This window comes from Syngnathus leptorhynchus, chromosome 5, assembly GCF_054491065.1.
Source record: "Syngnathus leptorhynchus isolate UIUO chromosome 5, UIUO_Slep, whole genome shotgun sequence".
In the NCBI taxonomy this organism is placed as follows: domain Eukaryota; kingdom Metazoa; phylum Chordata; class Actinopteri; order Syngnathiformes; family Syngnathidae; genus Syngnathus; species Syngnathus leptorhynchus.
The window spans coordinates 11,764,569-11,783,320 of NC_141199.1; the positions used below are offsets into that span (position 1 = coordinate 11,764,569).

The 18,752-nt window shown below is 40.2% G+C and overlaps 2 protein-coding genes across 2 annotated transcripts; one reads left to right on the forward strand and one right to left on the reverse strand.

Annotated features, from left to right (window-relative positions):
- The first annotated feature begins 1,858 nt into the window (after positions 1–1,858).
- On the forward strand, positions 1,859–16,413 carry spock3 (SPARC (osteonectin), cwcv and kazal like domains proteoglycan 3). The gene is made up of 11 exons (XM_085912177.1): positions 1,859–1,925; positions 2,059–2,181; positions 7,121–7,160; positions 10,229–10,337; positions 10,873–10,981; positions 11,849–11,957; positions 12,158–12,259; positions 12,350–12,571; positions 12,902–12,964; positions 13,049–13,186; positions 13,788–16,413. Exons 2-11 carry the CDS (start codon positions 2,059–2,061, stop codon positions 13,931–13,933), a joined length of 1,161 nt encoding a protein of 386 aa, XP_085768303.1. The 5' UTR covers positions 1,859–1,925; the 3' UTR covers positions 13,934–16,413.
- Positions 7,684–9,338, reverse strand: LOC147056937 (uncharacterized). Its single transcript, XM_085911530.1, has 2 exons — positions 9,313–9,338; positions 7,684–8,502 (listed from the first exon to the last, which is right to left on the reverse strand). The coding sequence occupies exons 1-2, from the start codon at positions 9,336–9,338 to the stop codon at positions 7,737–7,739; spliced, it is 792 nt and encodes a 263-aa protein (XP_085767656.1). The 3' UTR covers positions 7,684–7,736.
- Positions 16,414–18,752: the final 2,339 nt, after the last annotated feature.

Genomic DNA, 18,752 nt, shown 5'->3' on the forward strand with positions numbered 1-18,752 from the left:
TTTACGCCGATAGCTGTGTCTTGCTGGACTGAATTCCTTTCAAATGCACAAAACTAAGTCAACTGAGCACTTCAATGAGTGCTTTGATAAGTACCCTTGAAATGTCAGGCATTAACCGTGTCCACAAGTGAATCATCATCACCAGTGAGAGTGCTTTCTGCTGGCATCGCCACCACAATGCACACAGGACAAACCAAATGTTGAATAAAAAAATATTGGTATTCTCATAATTCCCATTTGAATAAAAAAAAATTAAAAATACTGTATTCCCACGTTTGCGTCAACAGTTTAAGAAAGGTATGGGAACCATTTTTGGGAGAAAATACAAGGCAAAACTTAAACTAATGTTCTTTAGTATGTTTATGAGCATTTGTAGAAAATATTTGTTGTCTTTTGATACAATTTTGCCTGTGTGCAAGTAGCTTGGGATTGATTCCCACTCAGTCATGGTGTGTTGAAAATGGATGGATCGACTGTACACTAGAGCTTTGGTATCCTGCAAGTACTTTTATAAAAATGTTTTTGTCAGCCCTCCCAACTCTGCTAAAGCAACTACAATAAATATCAAGGTAACAAATCTGCTGTCTACTACCTGTTTCACTTCCAAGCATAAACACAGAAACATAGCATTGCACCACTCTCCTCTACAAATCACTCTGAGTGGGTCACCAAGGTGTGTTTTTTTTTTCAATCGGACAATATCATCTCCGAGCATCAGTTTACAATACTGAGCCATCCCCTGCCAGGAATGTGCCTAAAATCCTGATGAGTCACCACCACCAAGCTAGAGTGTTAATGGCTCTGAGCAGAAACAGGGGATAAATAAAGGACACCAACACAAACTTACATTTTTGTGTATTGTAAGACCCGATTATGATTAACAATAATGAATACAATAATACAATGAAATATTAAATACTCAACAAAGTGCTTTGTCTCATGATATGTGAATGATAATAAGTCTATCAGTCTTGTTTTTCTTTTGTTTTTAAAACCAGAAAATGAAATAAAAATAAAAGTCATAATATCAGAAAAGTCATATTAAAATTGACGGTACAGTAAAGACTTGGAGTAAAGTCATTAGCATTTCTCTCCCAGGGTGGAATCAAAAATCTTGATGGCATAGGTCAGTGGAGCAGAACAGCAAAAACAGCCTTTCACTAAATCGGATCCTCTGTGCAGTGGATGTATATAAACAATAGTATCATTTGTTTATAAAATGTGCTCCTCCGAATAACATTGTATCCTTAACATTATAGAAAACAGACAATATTTAACTCGATTCAGTAACTAACGAGAAGAAGAGCACCACTGCCACCTACTCTAGTGGATGTGCAATTACACTTTATTCGTTTGCAGCAATAAGAACACATACAAGTCTTTGGTTGTTTGCACAGGGCACCATTCAAGGTATGACCATTACTGCTCAAAAACATAGGTTACGATTGGTTAATTGAAGATTTCTGCCTTAGATCCGAATGTGACTTTGACTGCTTGTTTGTCCGCTTAATTATTTGCCCTGTGATTAACTGGCGGTCATTCCAGGGTGGCCCCTCCTCTCACATAAATTCAGCAACCCTAGCCTATATGTATATATATATGAGTTATAGAAAATGGATGGATATTTTAGTTGCGTTCTATTTCGAGACAAAACGCTTTATTTTCTAAGCGATCAGGCCAAGGTGATTCCACTACAGTTACCCTATTGCAGCCTCCTCAAGAAGAAAAAGGAGAATGTCAGCGCGCGCGCACGCACGCACTGTGTCCTGCGCGTGCACGACACGCTGCGCACAGACTGCATGTGTAGAGAGAGAGAGAGAGAGAGAGAGAGAGAGAGAGAGAGAGAGAGAGAGGGGGAGCTGATATCAAGTGGTGACGGCGAGCAGCAGAGAGCACATATAGTTTAGACGAGCGGATGCGACAAGGTAGGCACGGAGGCAAAAAAATCTCAACACCAACACACGACTACACCGCATCGACGTGATTTCCACCTTGTGTTGGTTTTTGCTTTGCAAGACGGACCTGACGTCGTTGTGTCGGTTTGTTTTGTGTCCGCAGATGCTGAGCGTCGCCTTGTTGTGCGTGTGCGCTGTCACCCTCGGACGCGTCTCGTCTCGTTCTGACAGTGGCAATTTTTTGGATGATAAGTGGCTCACTGGAAGATGGGATAAATTCAGAGATGTAAGTCACGGTTCGCCACCAGCTACCCCTATCACCCCCCCCCCCCCCCCCCTCCCGCCCCCATCGTGTTTGTGTGGATACGCGTTTCTCTTTGCGCCTAACGGGCCCGTCGTTGGTGTGTGTACGTGAGCGCGTCTCAGTCACGCGCTCCCGGTTGGATACACTAATGCATACAATGCAAATGACCCTTGCATGAGTCTCCGCTTGGAAAAGATTTGCTTTGACACAACACATACTTGTATTTCCTTTTTTAAATGCGTGCATGTATTAGGCTTGATTGTTGCCTGATCTTTGCACGTTTGTGTCGTTTATGTCACAAAATTGCCAAATGACACACTGCGACTAAAGTTCCATAAGTCTATTTAAAACAATATGATCTAGACTCTAGTGGTTTTCCTCTTCACCCTTTCTCAAGTAGTGAGTGTGTTTTTGTCTATGGTGTTCTTGGTTCAAATAACAGGCTTAAAGTAAGGTGCTGTCAGCCTCCATTACCCAGACATGCCTAAGGCCACTTAGTGCTGCTGCTCATTGTCGTAGCGAAAGGATCCAGCCTCTCATCATCATGAGCTCGGCTGCAGAGTGGCCTCCGAGCAGATTCTGTGCTGGCTTCATCATCTTTTTCAAGGGGAGCATGTTCATTCGTATATTAAGCGATGAAAAAAAAAAAATCCCTTACATGACTGCTTTATACACCAGCATCTTTGTATGTGCAGAAACTCAGGTATGCCTACAAGAGCAGCATTTAAAGGTGTATTCTTACAAAAATGTTCTTTTACAAACAATGCTATCCATTGCTTGATATTCATTTAACAATACGTTGCTAGTTATCGTGGTTGCCGTATGGTAGATTGAAGCAGTAGGCTCTAAGAAATAATTAAGATTTTGTTCAGCCATGGCAAATATCCGTACTCGGCGGATCCTCGATTTAAAGGATTTAACAGAAATAAAATAGTGTCCAGTCCATCCAAAATGCTCCTTTGTTGTCAGTCTGTCAGTTCCGGAATTGGCTGCTGTTATTTAATGGCGCCGTGGCGCAATTAACGAAGACTAGTACACATATTTCCGTATATAGTACATGTATCTATTTACAACAATTTTATACTGTACAAGGCAGAATTATGCCATGAAAAAAGTACAAAACTAAAATTTGGAAGTCTAGGTTTAGGCCATTAAAGGTGTACAGATGTTGCTTAACAGTGTTCTAGTTACGTGTTATCTAAACTTGACTGAACCAAGTACATAATGTCTTCTAAATTATATATAACAAACATTCACAGCACACCAGGAAACAAAAATAAGTTGATACACAGTGTAACTACCTTCTGCTATCTTGTGGAGGAACATTTTATCTATTTATGTTTCACCACAAGTTGCTGGCTTAGATAAGGAACAAAGATTCATTGTGTGTATTTGAGACGGCAGTGTACCCAATTTTATATGATGCATTCGGTGAAAGTAGAATGTTGTGCATTTTAGTTGGAGTGCATGTTTCTGGCTTCAACAAGCAGCAATGATTCGGACTTGCTCGTACTTGCTGAAAATATTGTACATATGCATGTGTTTGAAAACAATGCAATGAAGATTGCACACTTTTCACTCCCATCACCTTTAATGGGAGGGTCTTTGCCATTCATGGTGCACAAATGAAGTTGCATTTTTCCCCCCTCGTGAGATATTTTGTATCAAGGAGAAAAATTAAAGCAGAGGCTTACATTTCTTGTCCCATTTAATACCGCATCACTGATTTTACAAGATAGTTCCCGTTTTCTTAAAATTGTTTTCTACTTTGCGTAGTACACATAGAACAATTCGAGTAGAAACGTGTGTTGAAAGCCAAAGAATAAAGAGGAATTGTGATTGTGTATGACATCAGTCACATGGTCTAGTATTTGAAGACCACAGGAAGATTCCCTCTGCTTCCGCTTAAAGATTTCTTTGAACTGCATTTTCTGTAGTCACGTGACGGCTTACGACGCTCCGGGAACTTCCTGTTCACATGAATCACTGGACAGAACCACAGATGTTTCCTAGCAACTGACACAAAAGTTAAATGTTACCATGCTAATAAGTCATAATGAATGCAATTTTTCTCATTTTGCTATCTGGATTAATTACAAACGGGACAAAACAACACTTGCAGTCAATGGAAAAGAGTTTCTCAAGCACATTTTATTCTTACTGTATTTGTACATATTCTATGATAGGCTTTATTTGATTTAAATGTTATTTTAAGCATATACTATCTGACCTTTATCTTTACAACCTTAAGTGGACCTCCTGCTAAGTGCACAAGATAGGATCTTGGCCACTGATTTAATGGAACTCCTGTTGGGAGAGCGCCTGGGGCTCTCTGAGCCGCATCTCAATTTTTAGACTTTGTAGAATCGAGTTCAGTGATTAGCTGCTGAGGAAGGTTGGGAAAGCCCCAAAAATGAGGTCTGATATAGAGCGTGACACGTCTTGTCGGACACATTATTGCTTGTTTGCTCATAGGGCACATCTTTAAAAGCGGTCTCTTTATTTCTGGTAGTTGATTTCTAATACAGAGAGCAAACCACAACTTAGAACAATACATTTTCCTTGAACCGAAATTTTGCCCAACCCTGGTTTAGAAGGTGCAAATATTTGACCATAGCACAGTGCTGGCAACCCGCCCTCGATCACTGTATTGATTTATTACATTTCAGCAAACTGAGAAAGTTAAAGAGTAATAAAAGCTTAATTTGCATTGGAGTACAAAATCTCCTTTAGTTTGTGGATAGTGAATGATGCAACGAAGGTAGCAACCTCGAGGCCTTTTTCCACTTGAGAGCACCTCATTGTTGATCTGTGCGTGCGTCAGTGAGTGCGTGCTTGAACCAGACGGGCCGAGTATAGGGAAAACCTGAGCATTTCTCTTGTTGAACATTAAAATGGAAAATAGAGAGGAGGAAGCCATTAAGGAATAATTAGCAATGGCTGGAAGGAGTGGTGGTGGTGGTGGGGTGGGGGGGGGATCTATTCTGAATACAGTAGATGGAAACAAAGGTGATAGAAGCGGTTTTTAAATGTAACATTTTTCTCGAGCACTCATTTTTATCACAAGCGCAAAATAGATGAGAAGCGCTAATAGGTCTTGAGAGTCACTGTATTTGGTTTGTGTGCGTATGTGCAAATGATGAGAGAAGACTGTTGAGTGCGAGAGAGAGAGAGAGAGAGAGAGAGAGAGAGAGAGAGAGAGAGAGAGAGAGAGAGAGAGAGAGAGAGAGATAGGTGGAGAGAGAGGGTGACAGAGGTTGAAAGGAGATGGAGTAATAAAGTGAATACATTCTATATTTAGACAGGAAGCAATTAAATCAGCCATAGCTGACTTTGGCTTTTCTCTGTTTTGGCAAATGTAAACAGGTGATTGCATGAGTATTGTGAGGCACATTTATCCACTCATCTGTCTGTCTGTCTGTCTGTCTGTTTGATGATGATTCTGTATTTTGTTTGTTTCTTGCACAATGTGAACAAAGAATGAATCAGACCAAGAAAGAGCTTTTTTGGTTGTTTTGCTGTTCTGACTAAGGTCCTGGCCTCCATTATGCAATGTTTTCCTCATCTATGCATATTACATTACCTCCTGACTTGAATTCATTTCTTTGTAATGTAATATGATGACCTTGTAGAGGGAAAAGATGAAAAGAGTGGCACAATTGCATCAGCAATAAAGTACAAGGAGGCAGTAATAAGAAAAAAAAAGAAAGAGTTGCCCCCTCTTGACATCACAGAAGGGGGGCATGAGGAAAAGAGGAGGACTAGGTATTTGACATTAAAATGTCATCCTTTGGAAAAAACAGAAAACAACACACCAGCACACATACGTATTCATTTATGTACAGACCACTTGCAAAGTATTTTTTATGCTAATATGCAATATCTTTTTTGGAGTTAGTGGTTAGGTAAGTAGTTTTGAATAAAACAATTCTTTCTTAATCCAGAGTGAAGAAAGAAACGTACTGAATAATACAATATAATGCCCTGAAATGAAAATTCTAGGCCGAAACTTAAAATGAGGAACCCGAGGCGAGGCCAAAACCAAAATACCGAAAAAAATTCTAATTCATGTAAACACCTTAAAATAATTTCCTTACCTGGGTTGTATTTCCTTTAAGAGCTTTGCATCTTCAGAAGGGGCGGTGGGGGGGGGGGGGACGCAGTTTAACTTGTTTCTGTTCAGTCGCACTGCTAAATGCAGCCCATTTCCTTTTCACTTTGATTTGCATGGCCTGAAATAAAGTCACAGAAAAGTAGTTTGCGCATTTGCTACCCGTGCTATCTAATAATATACATTTAATGTTCCAGTTATTATGGGGATGAGTCGTTTTTATCAATGTGACCAAAACATTTGTTTTCAGGAAACGTTTCATCAAGCAGCTCCTGCTGATTAATCACATTACGTTTAGGTCACACAGTTAGTCACGTTGTGGGAACACGCTGATCTTTGTTAGTCACTGCTAACGTGGCCTACGATTTAAAAACGTGTTCTTGTATTTGACACGCTGTAAAAGGTTTGGAACGGTCTCACAAAAAAACATACACAACTAACTCGATCTTTTATAGTGTTTTCTATAGCCATTGTTAGTCATGTTATCCAATGTTTGCTTTTTTTTTTTTTAGCTGTTCAGTTTGATGAGATTTTCCGCGCTACGCTCACGTCAGAGCATTATCTTTGCTGAACACACGCGTGCCCTGAGCGTTGGTGATTGATGCTCACCGACACTTTCATCCATTTCTCTGATAAAGAAACCACTAACAAAATGATTTCCTTTTGCTCTTTTTCTATAATGCCTTCCCTAAAGGAAGTAGAGGTTTGTATAGATCCTTTCATCGCCATTGAATTGCTCATGTTTATATATGTGTCTAAGAAGTACATTTTAAACGGTGTCCTTATTATTAATACGTTACTTTGTTTCAGGAGCCGGGAACATGGACGCCCTCCAAGCCCTTTGATCAAGGTCAGTGTCAATAGAATAGTTCCATGTACACACACACACTTACTTACTAGGGTTGGGCAAAATTACCCTAAAATTAAATCCTACCTTTTTTCCCACCTCCAAATTTAAAATATTCAATAGAATTTCCCTCTCTTCAATAAAAAGAATTGCCAGTTCATGCCAGTTTGGTCGACTAGTTTTTAAGAAACATTTTATGGCAAGGAAAAGAAGGCTGTTGACAACATGAAGTCAAGTCAAGTCAAGTCAAGTTTATTTGTATAGCCCTAAATCACAAGCAGTCTCAAAGGGCTTCACATAGACAATCAATTGACAATTATTCTCAAAGCATCCCCTGATCTTGGGCTCCCAAAAGGGCAAGGAAAAACTCAAAAACCCCTACCAGGGGAAAAATGAGAAACCTTGAGAAGGGACCACAGATGGAAGGATCCCCCTTTCAGGATCACCAGGCTGCAATGGATGCAAAGAGGGCACATAAAATACATCATATGGAAATCAAAAGGTAAATAAATAGAATTATCATTGATGCAAACTCTCATGAAGTCTGCTCAAACACTCGGAATTCTCAATAGAGACTCCTTAGCAAGTGACTGAGGAGGCAGCAGGGTTCTTGCCAGTGTGGTTTCTTATGTGCCTTTTTAAGTTTCCCTTCACTGAAAATCTTTTGCCACAAACTGAACATGAATAAGGTTTCTCGCCAGTGTGGATTCTTGTGTGCCTTTTTAAGCTTCCCTTCATTGAAAATCTTTTGCCACAAACTGAACATGAATAAGGTTTCTCGCCAGTGTGGCTTCTTGTATGCATTTTTAAGTTTTCCTTCACTGAAAATCTTTGGCCACAAATTGAGCATGAAAATAGTTTCTCTCCAGTGTGGTTTCTTGTGTGCAATTGTAATTGTCCGCTTTGGCAGAATTTTTGGCCACAAAGTGAGCATGAAAAAGGTTTCTCACCAGTGTGGATTCTTGTATGAATTTGTAAGTTATGCTTCAGAGAGAATTTATGGCCACAAACTGAGCATGAAAAAGGTTTCTCGCCAGTGTGGTTTCTTGTGTGCAATTGTAATTGTCCGCTTTGGCAGAATTTTTGGCCACAAAGTGAGCATGAAAAAGGTTTCTCACCAGTGTGGATTCTTGTATGAATTTGTAAGTTTTGCTTCAGAGAGAATTTATGGCCACAAACTGAGCATGAAAAAGGTTTCTCGCCAGTGTGAACTCTTTTGTGCAAATTCAAATTTCCCTTCTGAGAGAATAATTGGCCACAATCTGAGCATGAAAAAAGTTTCTCACCAGTGTGGATTCTTGTATGAATTTTTAAGTTATGCTTCAGAGAGAATTTGGCTTTGAGGCTTTAGTACGTCACCCCCGCACAGAAAACTTTCTCTGATGGACCACTTAGGGATAGTAAGGCATTTTTAAATGTATTTTATTCAGCCTGGAGGTTTATTTCTTGTGACTGTATTGTTGAGTCACTCTTGTGACACCACACCACCTGAAAGTAGTTGGTTAAAAAATGAATGATAAAAAGACTGAAATTCAGGGACAAACATGATATCATTAACGATGAACCCTGCGACATTATACTCACCTGACTCCTTTTCTTTTCTTTTTTTTTTTTGCGGGCCACCGCTCAAGTAAAGTAAAAAAAAAAAAAAGGAGGGACAGAGTTGGTGATGCATCTGTTGAATGAAGGCAAAAGTCAAACACAAACGTAAAATGAGAACATTTGCAAGGCGCGACAGAAGGCCAAAACTCATTCCCAGAGCCTGCCAAGTTTCTGTTGTCACTCACTAGGCCCCGCCCCTTCAATGAAACAACGCTTGTCATGACTTTCTCTTTGTCCCACCCTACAGTAATTTCAGTTTAAATAACCATTTTGTAATTCTCTGTTATTGTTTAATTGTGTATTATTTATACAATACAGTGTTATTTTTCATTATTCCGAACATGTAGCAAAACCTATTGTGGTATTTTGTGTCTGCTGGCAGGATTAAAGGAAGCCGAAAAAGGAATGAAAGTCTAATTTCTCCTCCTCAGTTGTGCTGGCGTGCTTATCTAATGAAGCCAGCCAACATGGCTGGATAGAAAGACTTAATGGCAATGAAGAGGAGCTGCTGCTCAGTCACATGCACTTCGTTTGCTCTCAAATTGAAATTTACTGTTCGTCGTCGTGGCCGTTTGTCATCTGACACACGATGGGCTATCTCCCCTTTTATCCTCAGGCGACTAATCATCTCATAAAAGTAAATGACAGCGGCAACATCATTTTTATCCCTTCATTCACCTTGATTCGCCATTGTAGTAGAGAAGGGTGATAAATGCATACTTGCATCCCAAGCCCACCGGGACGCCAACACGTAAAAGTCACAAGTGTAACCTCGAACACATCATATCCACACTGGACATGACAGGGAAACAATAGTATTAGAGAGTGCGTTGGAGGATGGAGGCTGTGTAATCTAGCAAAGCTGCTCAGGGATTACCCTAAGGTTCTTTAGCGGAAAGGTCGCTCACAAACTGTTCTCAGATCAGTTCGGGGGCCTCAGATCCTCTCTCTACATGTGGAGTACGTACCAAAGGCAGATCTGCGATCAGTGCCGGCTGCTTTGTGTTTACAAATAAAGATCACACCTTCAGGCTCACGTTGGTATCTCAAATCATCTCTCTTAAAAGCTGGACGTCACTGTCAGCTGCTACCAGATCAGTTGAAGGAATCTCCGCACTGATGTGAGGTCAGGCGTGGCATCTCAAACGAGTTCCGTCTGTTTTTAGCGTTAAGGATACTTACGGTATTACGGATTTAGGTTTGGCGTGGGAGAGACATTAGTGGCTCGAATTACCGTGCGCAAACAGATGTCTCACACATATCCATGCGGCTCGGAAGGATAAAAATGAAAGTACATGCTTTGTCTAAAGAATTGCTGACACAACTGGGAAAGAACAAAACGAACATTTAATCCTAGATTATTCTCTCCTTGCCTTCCCGTGCTTATTGTTTCTAGAAGCCTCTCTTGGAAAGAAGACCGAGCAAATTCAAAATATACACACTTAAAAGAGTTCTTTTTGTGTTTGTAGGCCTTGATCCCGCCAAAGACCCGTGTCTGAAGATCAAATGTGGCCGCCACAAGGTGTGTGTGGCTGAGGACTACAAAACAGCCACTTGTGTCAGCCAAAGGAGGGCTAGGTAATCAAAAACACACACACACACACACACACACACACACTCACGTGTCATGTTAATTGCAGTCAGATGTTTCCATATATGACAAAGTTGCAAATGAAAGATGAATGTTGGCGCATCAGCAGCAAATCAACTTTTTATTACTTGCCATGGCTTCATAGCAGCCTGCAGTGTTGTCTCTTCACTTATTTAAGTGGCAGGAAAGCGCTTAGACCAGAACGCTTTTCCGATGTTTGCGACTCCTCTACTGGTTGCTCGGTTCCCTCGTGACGCCGGCTGTTGAGTCCAATTACCACAGTACTCGTGCAAAAGTCTGCCAAGTTATGTGAATGGGCCTTGAATATGATGAGTTTGTTGTGTGTGTTTGGTGGGGACACTGCAGACAAGACTGAGGACAGCAGTACCATGCTGACCTCATTTCACATTCTCATTTATCGCAATACATAGATATTAAATGAGAATATAACCACACACACACACACACACACACACAAATCTTCAATTTGAGCTTCCTTATCACCGTGTTGATTTTCTCCAGCTTTAAAGATGTCAGTGTGTACCAGAGTCCTGGCTCCAAGTGCAAACCGTGCCCCGTGATCCACCCTTCCCCTGTTTGTGGAACCGACGGTCACACCTACTCCACCAAGGTACCATCGACTGCACTCAGCAGTATGAGTGTAACGAAATCTCTCGATTGTAACTTTGGATGACTTCATTTTGCCTACGGAGACTAATGACTAATTAATCGATTCGGCATTATGTTTCAAATATTCCTATTGCTGGAACTGTATGTTCTCAACTCTTGTTTCATTGCCGGTGTTCAATTGAGCAGAATGATGCTGCCAGAAGGGTTTTGTGCGAAAGTGTTTGTACGTTGTTTGACTGCAGGTAAAATCATTTTTCCCCCATTTAGACTACAACCAACAGATTTTACGCCTTAGTGCTGCACTACTTGCCACTCAGTTTCATTCGTCCTCGTTTAATTTGTCACAACACCCACAAAAGTGGAGTCGATCATTGTTTTGTTCCTTTAACAACCAAGTGCTGATGTTATGACAGTAGTTGTGCAAAATGAGTAAATAAATTACTCATTCATAACTAGGAATGGTGTTGTTGAGGATTTGAATGAAGGGGTACAGGAATTTCTTTTTACCTTTTGGGTCACTGTGGCAAAGCTAACAAACTCGCAACACTCCACAAATGTACCCTGGCTCAAACTTCAACCAGCTCAATGAATTATAGAAGTCAAGTTTATTACAGTCTACAAAAAAGACAGTGGTGCCCAAGACTTTGAGGCTACTCTTCAATGACATGGATATCGTGATTCCCATTGCAGAATTTCTGCACCATCAGCATGTTGTCATAATTGGCAAAATATTGCGATAATATTGTATCGGGACTTCTCGGCGATCCCCACCCCTTGTACATATAAACTAAGAAGAAACACGGGATTCACATTACTTTCCTCATAATGTGACTCACAGTTTTCTCCTTCTACTGTTTCATTGCATTAGTGCAAGTTAGACTACCAGGCATGCATCACTGGCAAGAAGATTATTATCAAGTGCCCTGGCATGTGTCCTTGCCCCACTCAGCCTGAAGAAAGCTCCACAGAGCGGAAAGGTGAGACCCACCCACACACGTACAGGCTCTAAAAAGATGGATACTGTGGTGCACGATCAGGATGAACAGGCAAATGATATCCTGGCCCCTTTTTCAAGCTCATTGATCACCTGAAGTGATTCCGTCGCCTCTTAGCCACCAAAAGGAAGGAGCGGGGCAATAAAGCAGCATCATTAATCATTACTGTTGTTCTCTCTCAGTGTGCAGCGAGTCTGAACTCAAGGAAGCGGTGGGTCGACTGAGAGACTGGTTTAGAGTGCTACATGACAATGGCAACCAGAACAGAAAGATCCAGAAGAACAGTGAGTGGCAACATTTACGTGTATCCTCTTAATGAATTCTTTGAATAATTTAAATCTTGTACATAATGTCTGATTATTTGTCACGACCAGAATTTGAGGTTGGGGCATTACCTGTATGCAAAGATCCTCTCGGATGGATGTTCTCTCGCCTGGACACAAACTTTGACCTCCAACTGGACCAATCAGAGATCAAGAGCCTCTACGTGGACAGGAATGAGCCTTGCTCCGACGTCTTCTTCAAGTCCTGCGATACGCGCTCCGATAAAGTTATTTCCAGCTCTGAGTGGTGTACCTGTTTCCAGAAGTACACAGGTAATAAATATCACTTGTTAGAATGTAATTTTCGTTGGGGAGCAATTGAATAGAGTTGGATCATTTTTCGTGGCATACTATATGATCTCTCACTACAACCCTCAATGTGTCACAGCCCGTACTATTATGATTTTTTTCTTGGTGTCATAAAACACTCGCATGTCAGGGAGATTCCAAATTATAAGCACAAGACTGGAAAACTTTGCTGACTTGGACTGCTGTAGAAAATCCAGGAACACAAACAGTATCACAAAGTTCACACCATCGGAGCCTTTTTAGTAAGGCAGACGTGTGCAGTTTGTAACCACAGTCCCTCCCGTCGCCTTTCAGACTCCCCTTGTAAAGCTGAGCTGTCATCCATCGGCAAGAAGCAAGTGGGAAAAAAGCTTCTCGGTAAGCACAAACTAACGCACACACTCATGCTAAGAATCCCGCCGCTTCCTCCAATCATTGTGTGTTTTGGCTCTGGTCTCACAGGCCAGTATCTGCCCTCCTGCGACGAGGACGGATACTACCGCTCGCACCAGTGCCACAGCAGCAGCGGTCAGTGCTGGTGTGTGGATCGCTATGGCAACGAGCTGGCCGGCTCGCGCACCCATGGCCCGGCTGACTGCGGTAGGTAAAGTCATGCGAGGGAACTGAGAACGGGAGTGCATTCAAACACCTCCAAAGATAAAAAAAAAAAGTTTGGAAATTGAAAAACTTAATTCTGATTAGTTAAGAAAGAATAAAAAATAAATAGCATGGGATTTAATTTTAGTGGTGTTGAGAATATAAAAAAAAAATTGTGCAAATCGAGCATTGTACCAAAAGAGGAGGCATATAGGTCCATCTAAGGTTGCTCATGGATCTTGGAAATTAAACTCAGGTGTCAAGGTATCACGGTTTAGGAAATGATCAACATTTTTTGGAAGGCATCAATGTGTCGGCCATCTGAGTAATCTGTTTGTTAATAGCATCATGACTATTGTGGATGTTTGGATGAAGTTTGTCTATATGAAGACAGAAGCTTGTTTGCTTCACTAAGTAGAATACAAAGCTTCAATAAATGATGGAGCAACTTCTGCTCCAGCTCGTTTCTTGGCTTGGTCTGCTGAGCTTCAGGGAGTCACGCTAGCTGCGTTTTGTATTCATTTCAAATCAAACTCTCGGGAGATTGCTTTCACGCACAGAAACGTTTAGACTTGTGACATTTTGGATTCTTCTCTGTTTTTAGGTGTGATTTTAGAATCTTCTGGAGATCTCGGTAGCGGGGACTCAATGATCACCGAAGACGATGAAGATTCCTTTGTTCTCAATGAGCAGGCTGGGATGGATGATGAGGACGACGACGATGACGACGACGATGAATATTTGTCGTAATTTTATTGTATTTTTTTTTTTTAAGAAAAGAAAAAACAGAAACTGTTTGTTTGGTCAAACTGCACGTTTCTAGGCAACCCCCCCCCAGGCAGATATTTCATTGTACTAACAGCCTAAGGACTAATCTGTGTATTCTTTGGTTTTACGTATATAGCAAAAAAAGATGTTTCATATTTCTTTTCATTTTACGCCCTACTGTTAGCTAATGGCATCTGTTGCCTCGGGTGCCGTTGGCAACATAAATAGCCAATCCTGTGCTTTGGATGTGGTCACATGTGCAAAAAGCTCCCCTTTCATTGGACACGCGTGTCCTCTAGTGTGTCCTGTCCTTGTACACCACTCGAGAGTGTTGATGCCTGAGGCGCGCTATTTAAGAGATTTTCCTCTTCCTCTTCTTTATCCCTCGCTCTCTTGCTCCTTATCTAATGTTCCTGTGTATAGGTGGGATGTCGATGATGTAGATAAGAGACTATTGCACTCTTGAGGTTTCTTTTCATCTCCATTCGTAACTGTGACTGTGGAAAAATGAGCAGGGTTAAACACGCTTTTTTTTGCTGTAAGCGTTGAGACAAAAACATGGAGTTGGGAAAAAAAAAACAAAAAAACAAATCATCTCAAAAGGCTCAGCTCCCGATTAGTGCTTAGAGGGAGGGGAAAAAAGCCAGAGGCGTCGAGGGTGAAAATGATGATGTATTTTTCTAATCCATTGTTGGATGATTACGGAGGATTTGTTGTAGCATGTTCAAACGCTGCGTGACGTTGCAGCGGCCAACTTGAAAATAGCGTGTACAGATTGAAGCACGGCTAACAACAAATCACATAAAAGATGTTTACTGAGCTTAGGAGAAAAAGAAAAAACCCTGCTGTACAGTAAATGTTATGCGTTTTTCTTTTTGGGGGTCTTATTCAATTTGAAAAGAAGAAATGTGTTGCACAGGAAAAAAGCCACACAGCCATGTGGGGTGATGAAAAGGTGAAGGTGTGCCTTTTTCTAGAATGGACGGGTGATAGACTGAACGTGGTTTAAGATGATCTGATCAGGAAATTACGTGAGAGGGACTTTATTGTCTGGCTTTTCTCATACTGTAGCTCCTGTTCTCCTTTCTTTCGTAGAATCGCTAAAACGTAGAGAAGCACACAAGCTATATAGGGGCTAAAAAATGTTTAATTCCGCTGGATTTAAACATTTTATACATTAGTACACTGACAAGGGAAGATGAAAAAAAAAAAAGGTTGGCTAAAACAACATCATATGTTGATATGCATATGGTTAACGTGATACAATGAGATTAAAGATTAATTTATAAAATATAAGAATCTTTGCTCACGTGTGCAGCCAAACCTTGTGGAGTCACTGACAAAGAGATGGACAAACACGGACTATGTTGTTGTTGTTGTTTTTTCAGTTTAACTTGCTTGACACATGTAGGAGACATTGACAGTAATAAGCACACTTTAAAAAGTCAAACTCAAATGCCATATTAGTTATATGTCTTTGCAGTATCATCTCAGAGCAAAATACCCGGTCAAGTTACCACCACAGGGCCTCACAAATCAATTCTGCTGGAAAGTGGTGCTCATGGGCAGAACTAAATGTGTAAGCAAGAGGTTTTAAGAATTGTGTCTAGAAGAAGAAAATGCCTGTAAATCGGAATCCGTTTTGTTCAACAGTTGTATTTTACAGAAGAATTGTATTCAAGCATCAGAGAACGTAATTAGAACAGTCTTTGAATAGAAATGACTGTCTTTCTATTGGATGATTTTATTGAACGCCAAGATTTTATTGAAATGAATATCTGTTACAAGCTTCATAGAAAATAGTAGACATAGCAAAAAGTGATAAATTGCAATTCTAGACAATTGTGCGATTTTATATATATATATATATATATATATATATATCTCCTATATACATATATATATATACACATCAACCCATATGACAACGCCACTATTCTCATTGATTATGTTTTTATTAAATGTTCATTCATCGTCTCCCACAGCCCACATTTAAATGTTGTGCGCTCAAGATTGCGACATGAGCTAAGAATTGTATCTCTTGAAGTATGACATTCTTTTTCTTCTCATAGAACCCGTTATTGATTTCTATTTGTCATTTATGGTATAATATCATAAACAAGTGTAGGGTGCCCAGTGGGACACATTGTGGTCTAGATCATTAAACTGTTTATTTTTCAAGTAGGTCTTGATATTTCTGAAGTGTGCCATCTGTGACCCTAATAGTTTTTGGTTTGGCTCTCTTAACATGGAATTCCACTTCAAATCAAGAAATTCTGATAAATAATTCTACTTGCAAACTTGACTGGCTTAGAGTAGACACTGTAGCTTTTCTTAACACTGTCTTGGTTAGCATCTAATGCTTCTGGCCATACAGATGCATTTATTTTATTGTTTTTCTTTTATTTCTTTTTTTTTTTACAGTGTACCTATGATTTGCTGAAATAAAAAGCTATATTGACCATTGCTTGCATCCTGCATTCTTTGCAAACACAATCCAATCCCCTCATTGTTTCACTTCCTCCCTGACTTGAATGTACTGTTGACATGTCTGTGGTAGTGAGGAAACAAGGAAAGTTTTCTTATAAGTGACTGCAAAGTTGATGAAATACACTGCTGATCTTGTCCTGGGATCAGAGTGATTAAAATAAGGCGTGGATTAAGCATAATTTAAAGCCATTTTGGAGGTGGGAGTGACAAAGCGCTTATTTGTCTGCAGTGACGTGTATAAGCGAGTGTGCGTGTTTAGCGGCATCACTGCATAATGTAGGAGGAGAACAGCTTAATATTTCATGACTTATTTCATGACTTACAAACACTATAGACTACAGTGCATACACACACAGAGCAGGTATGAGCTTCAGAGAATTCATTACAGTGGGGAGCCAACTCAACATTGCAATGTTAAGACAGGTACACTGACCTGGAAAGAGTGTTTCCCAACAAGATGCAGGGACCATCATAACATTTGTTTGTGTGTTGTCATTACTTGTGGGGACAATAGTCAAGAAGATCCTATGATAGAAATGCAAAGCTATTATTAAGAGAGATAAAAAATTCCAAGCATTAATCTATTTATTATTGTTAATACTGTATTGGTAGTGGTACCTAAGCTTAATGGGAAAAAGTCTCATTACTTTGGCATTGCAGTCTTTATTGCGGAACAGTTTCGCATAATAGCTATTATGTAGCTACACAGTGAATGTAAAAAGTCTACACACGCTTGTATAAATGCCATTGTTGTTGTGTTTGCGATTTAAACATTGAGACCAAAACATTTCTAATGTTTTTTTTAGTTTTAGTATTTTTTTAGAGTTGAATTGCAAAAAAAGCAAAATCTTATGAGAGTAAGTATAAAATAACGTAATAGGTGTGTGCACACTTAGAATCAGGATGCGGATGTGTTCAGAATCAACCATCACATTCTCATGTTAATTAATGTAAAGGTTGGTACAATGCTGCTTGCTACCTTTTAAAGTCCCTCTATTTAAACCTGAGAAAACAAAGTCTTGCTGGCTTTTTCTGACATTTAAAGTTGCAGGCAAAGTTTAAGGCAAAGTTTAAGGCAAAGAGAGTGTCCATCACTATTCAAAGTTATCAGTTAGTAGAAGCGTATAACATTTAAAAAGAAATAAATATGTCATAGTTCCCAGTGTAGAAAATATGACATGATGATGGTGATGATGAAAATTGGTAAGGAGGCTGGCAAGAGGTACTGAAAGAGTAGCAAGAATTTCTGGCAAGTACTGACAATTTAATTTAATACTGTGTGTGTGTGTGTGTGTGTGTGTGTTGTAGTCATGTGATCAATCAAGCACTATTCGGAAGCTCGTCTATATGTGACGTTTTTCATTGTTTGAATTTTGTACATACGCCAGTGTGCATGCCAGCGCGTTGGCAAGCACTTCTGTGTAAATGTCAAATGCTCATTTTAACACGCACTTGTGTGCTCCCTGTGTGCTCAGCCTGTGGAAATATGCATAGATGTAATCTCAGAGGCTCACTTCCACCCAGTTGTTGGACAAGGGCCAACAATACAAAAATCATCCGTGGCGAGAGAATGCTGAAGCTGTAATGGGAAGTGCCTCAATTTGCAGGAAGCACTTTTGATGTTCGGAAATCAGGTTTCTTGGATAAGCAAGGGTCGGTGACGCACGTTCTGTTTTTCTGGGATTTTTTTAAGTTGACTGTTATGGTGGTATAGTGCTATTTTTCATAGAAGTGCATGCAATGTAGATGTACAAACATTTCATTAGTTACACACCTGCAAACCAAAGTCGCCATTTTCAAACTTGATATGCTTTCAAAATAGAGATGAATTCTTTTTTGGGCTTTCCGTGATTTATTGTTCCCTGACTGTGAGAGGTAAAAAACCAAAAAGACCTATCCTAAAATACACCAATGGAAAAATACGGTGCTTTGTTTTTAATTGCCATTATGCCACCCAAATTTCATCTTGTAATTTTATCATTTGTTTTAAACTCAGTCTCACTAATTGATGTTTGCACAGCTCTTTTGATGGTGCGATTCCAATTGTTAAAAGGAAGAACTGAGCTTTGAGCCGAGCTGCTGAGGAGGCAGGATGGCTCACTTTAATGGTGACTATGTTAGTCAATACACTGACACACACACACACACACACACACACACACACACACACACAGGAAGCTCATGTTTCTGTGGCTGAATCAGCACGGACATTAGCGAGTGGGACGGGATAGGTTTAATGGCTTTAAACTATTTACCATTTGATGTGGGCCTTTTTTCCCCCACCCACAGGTCAAATCCTTATTTCATCATC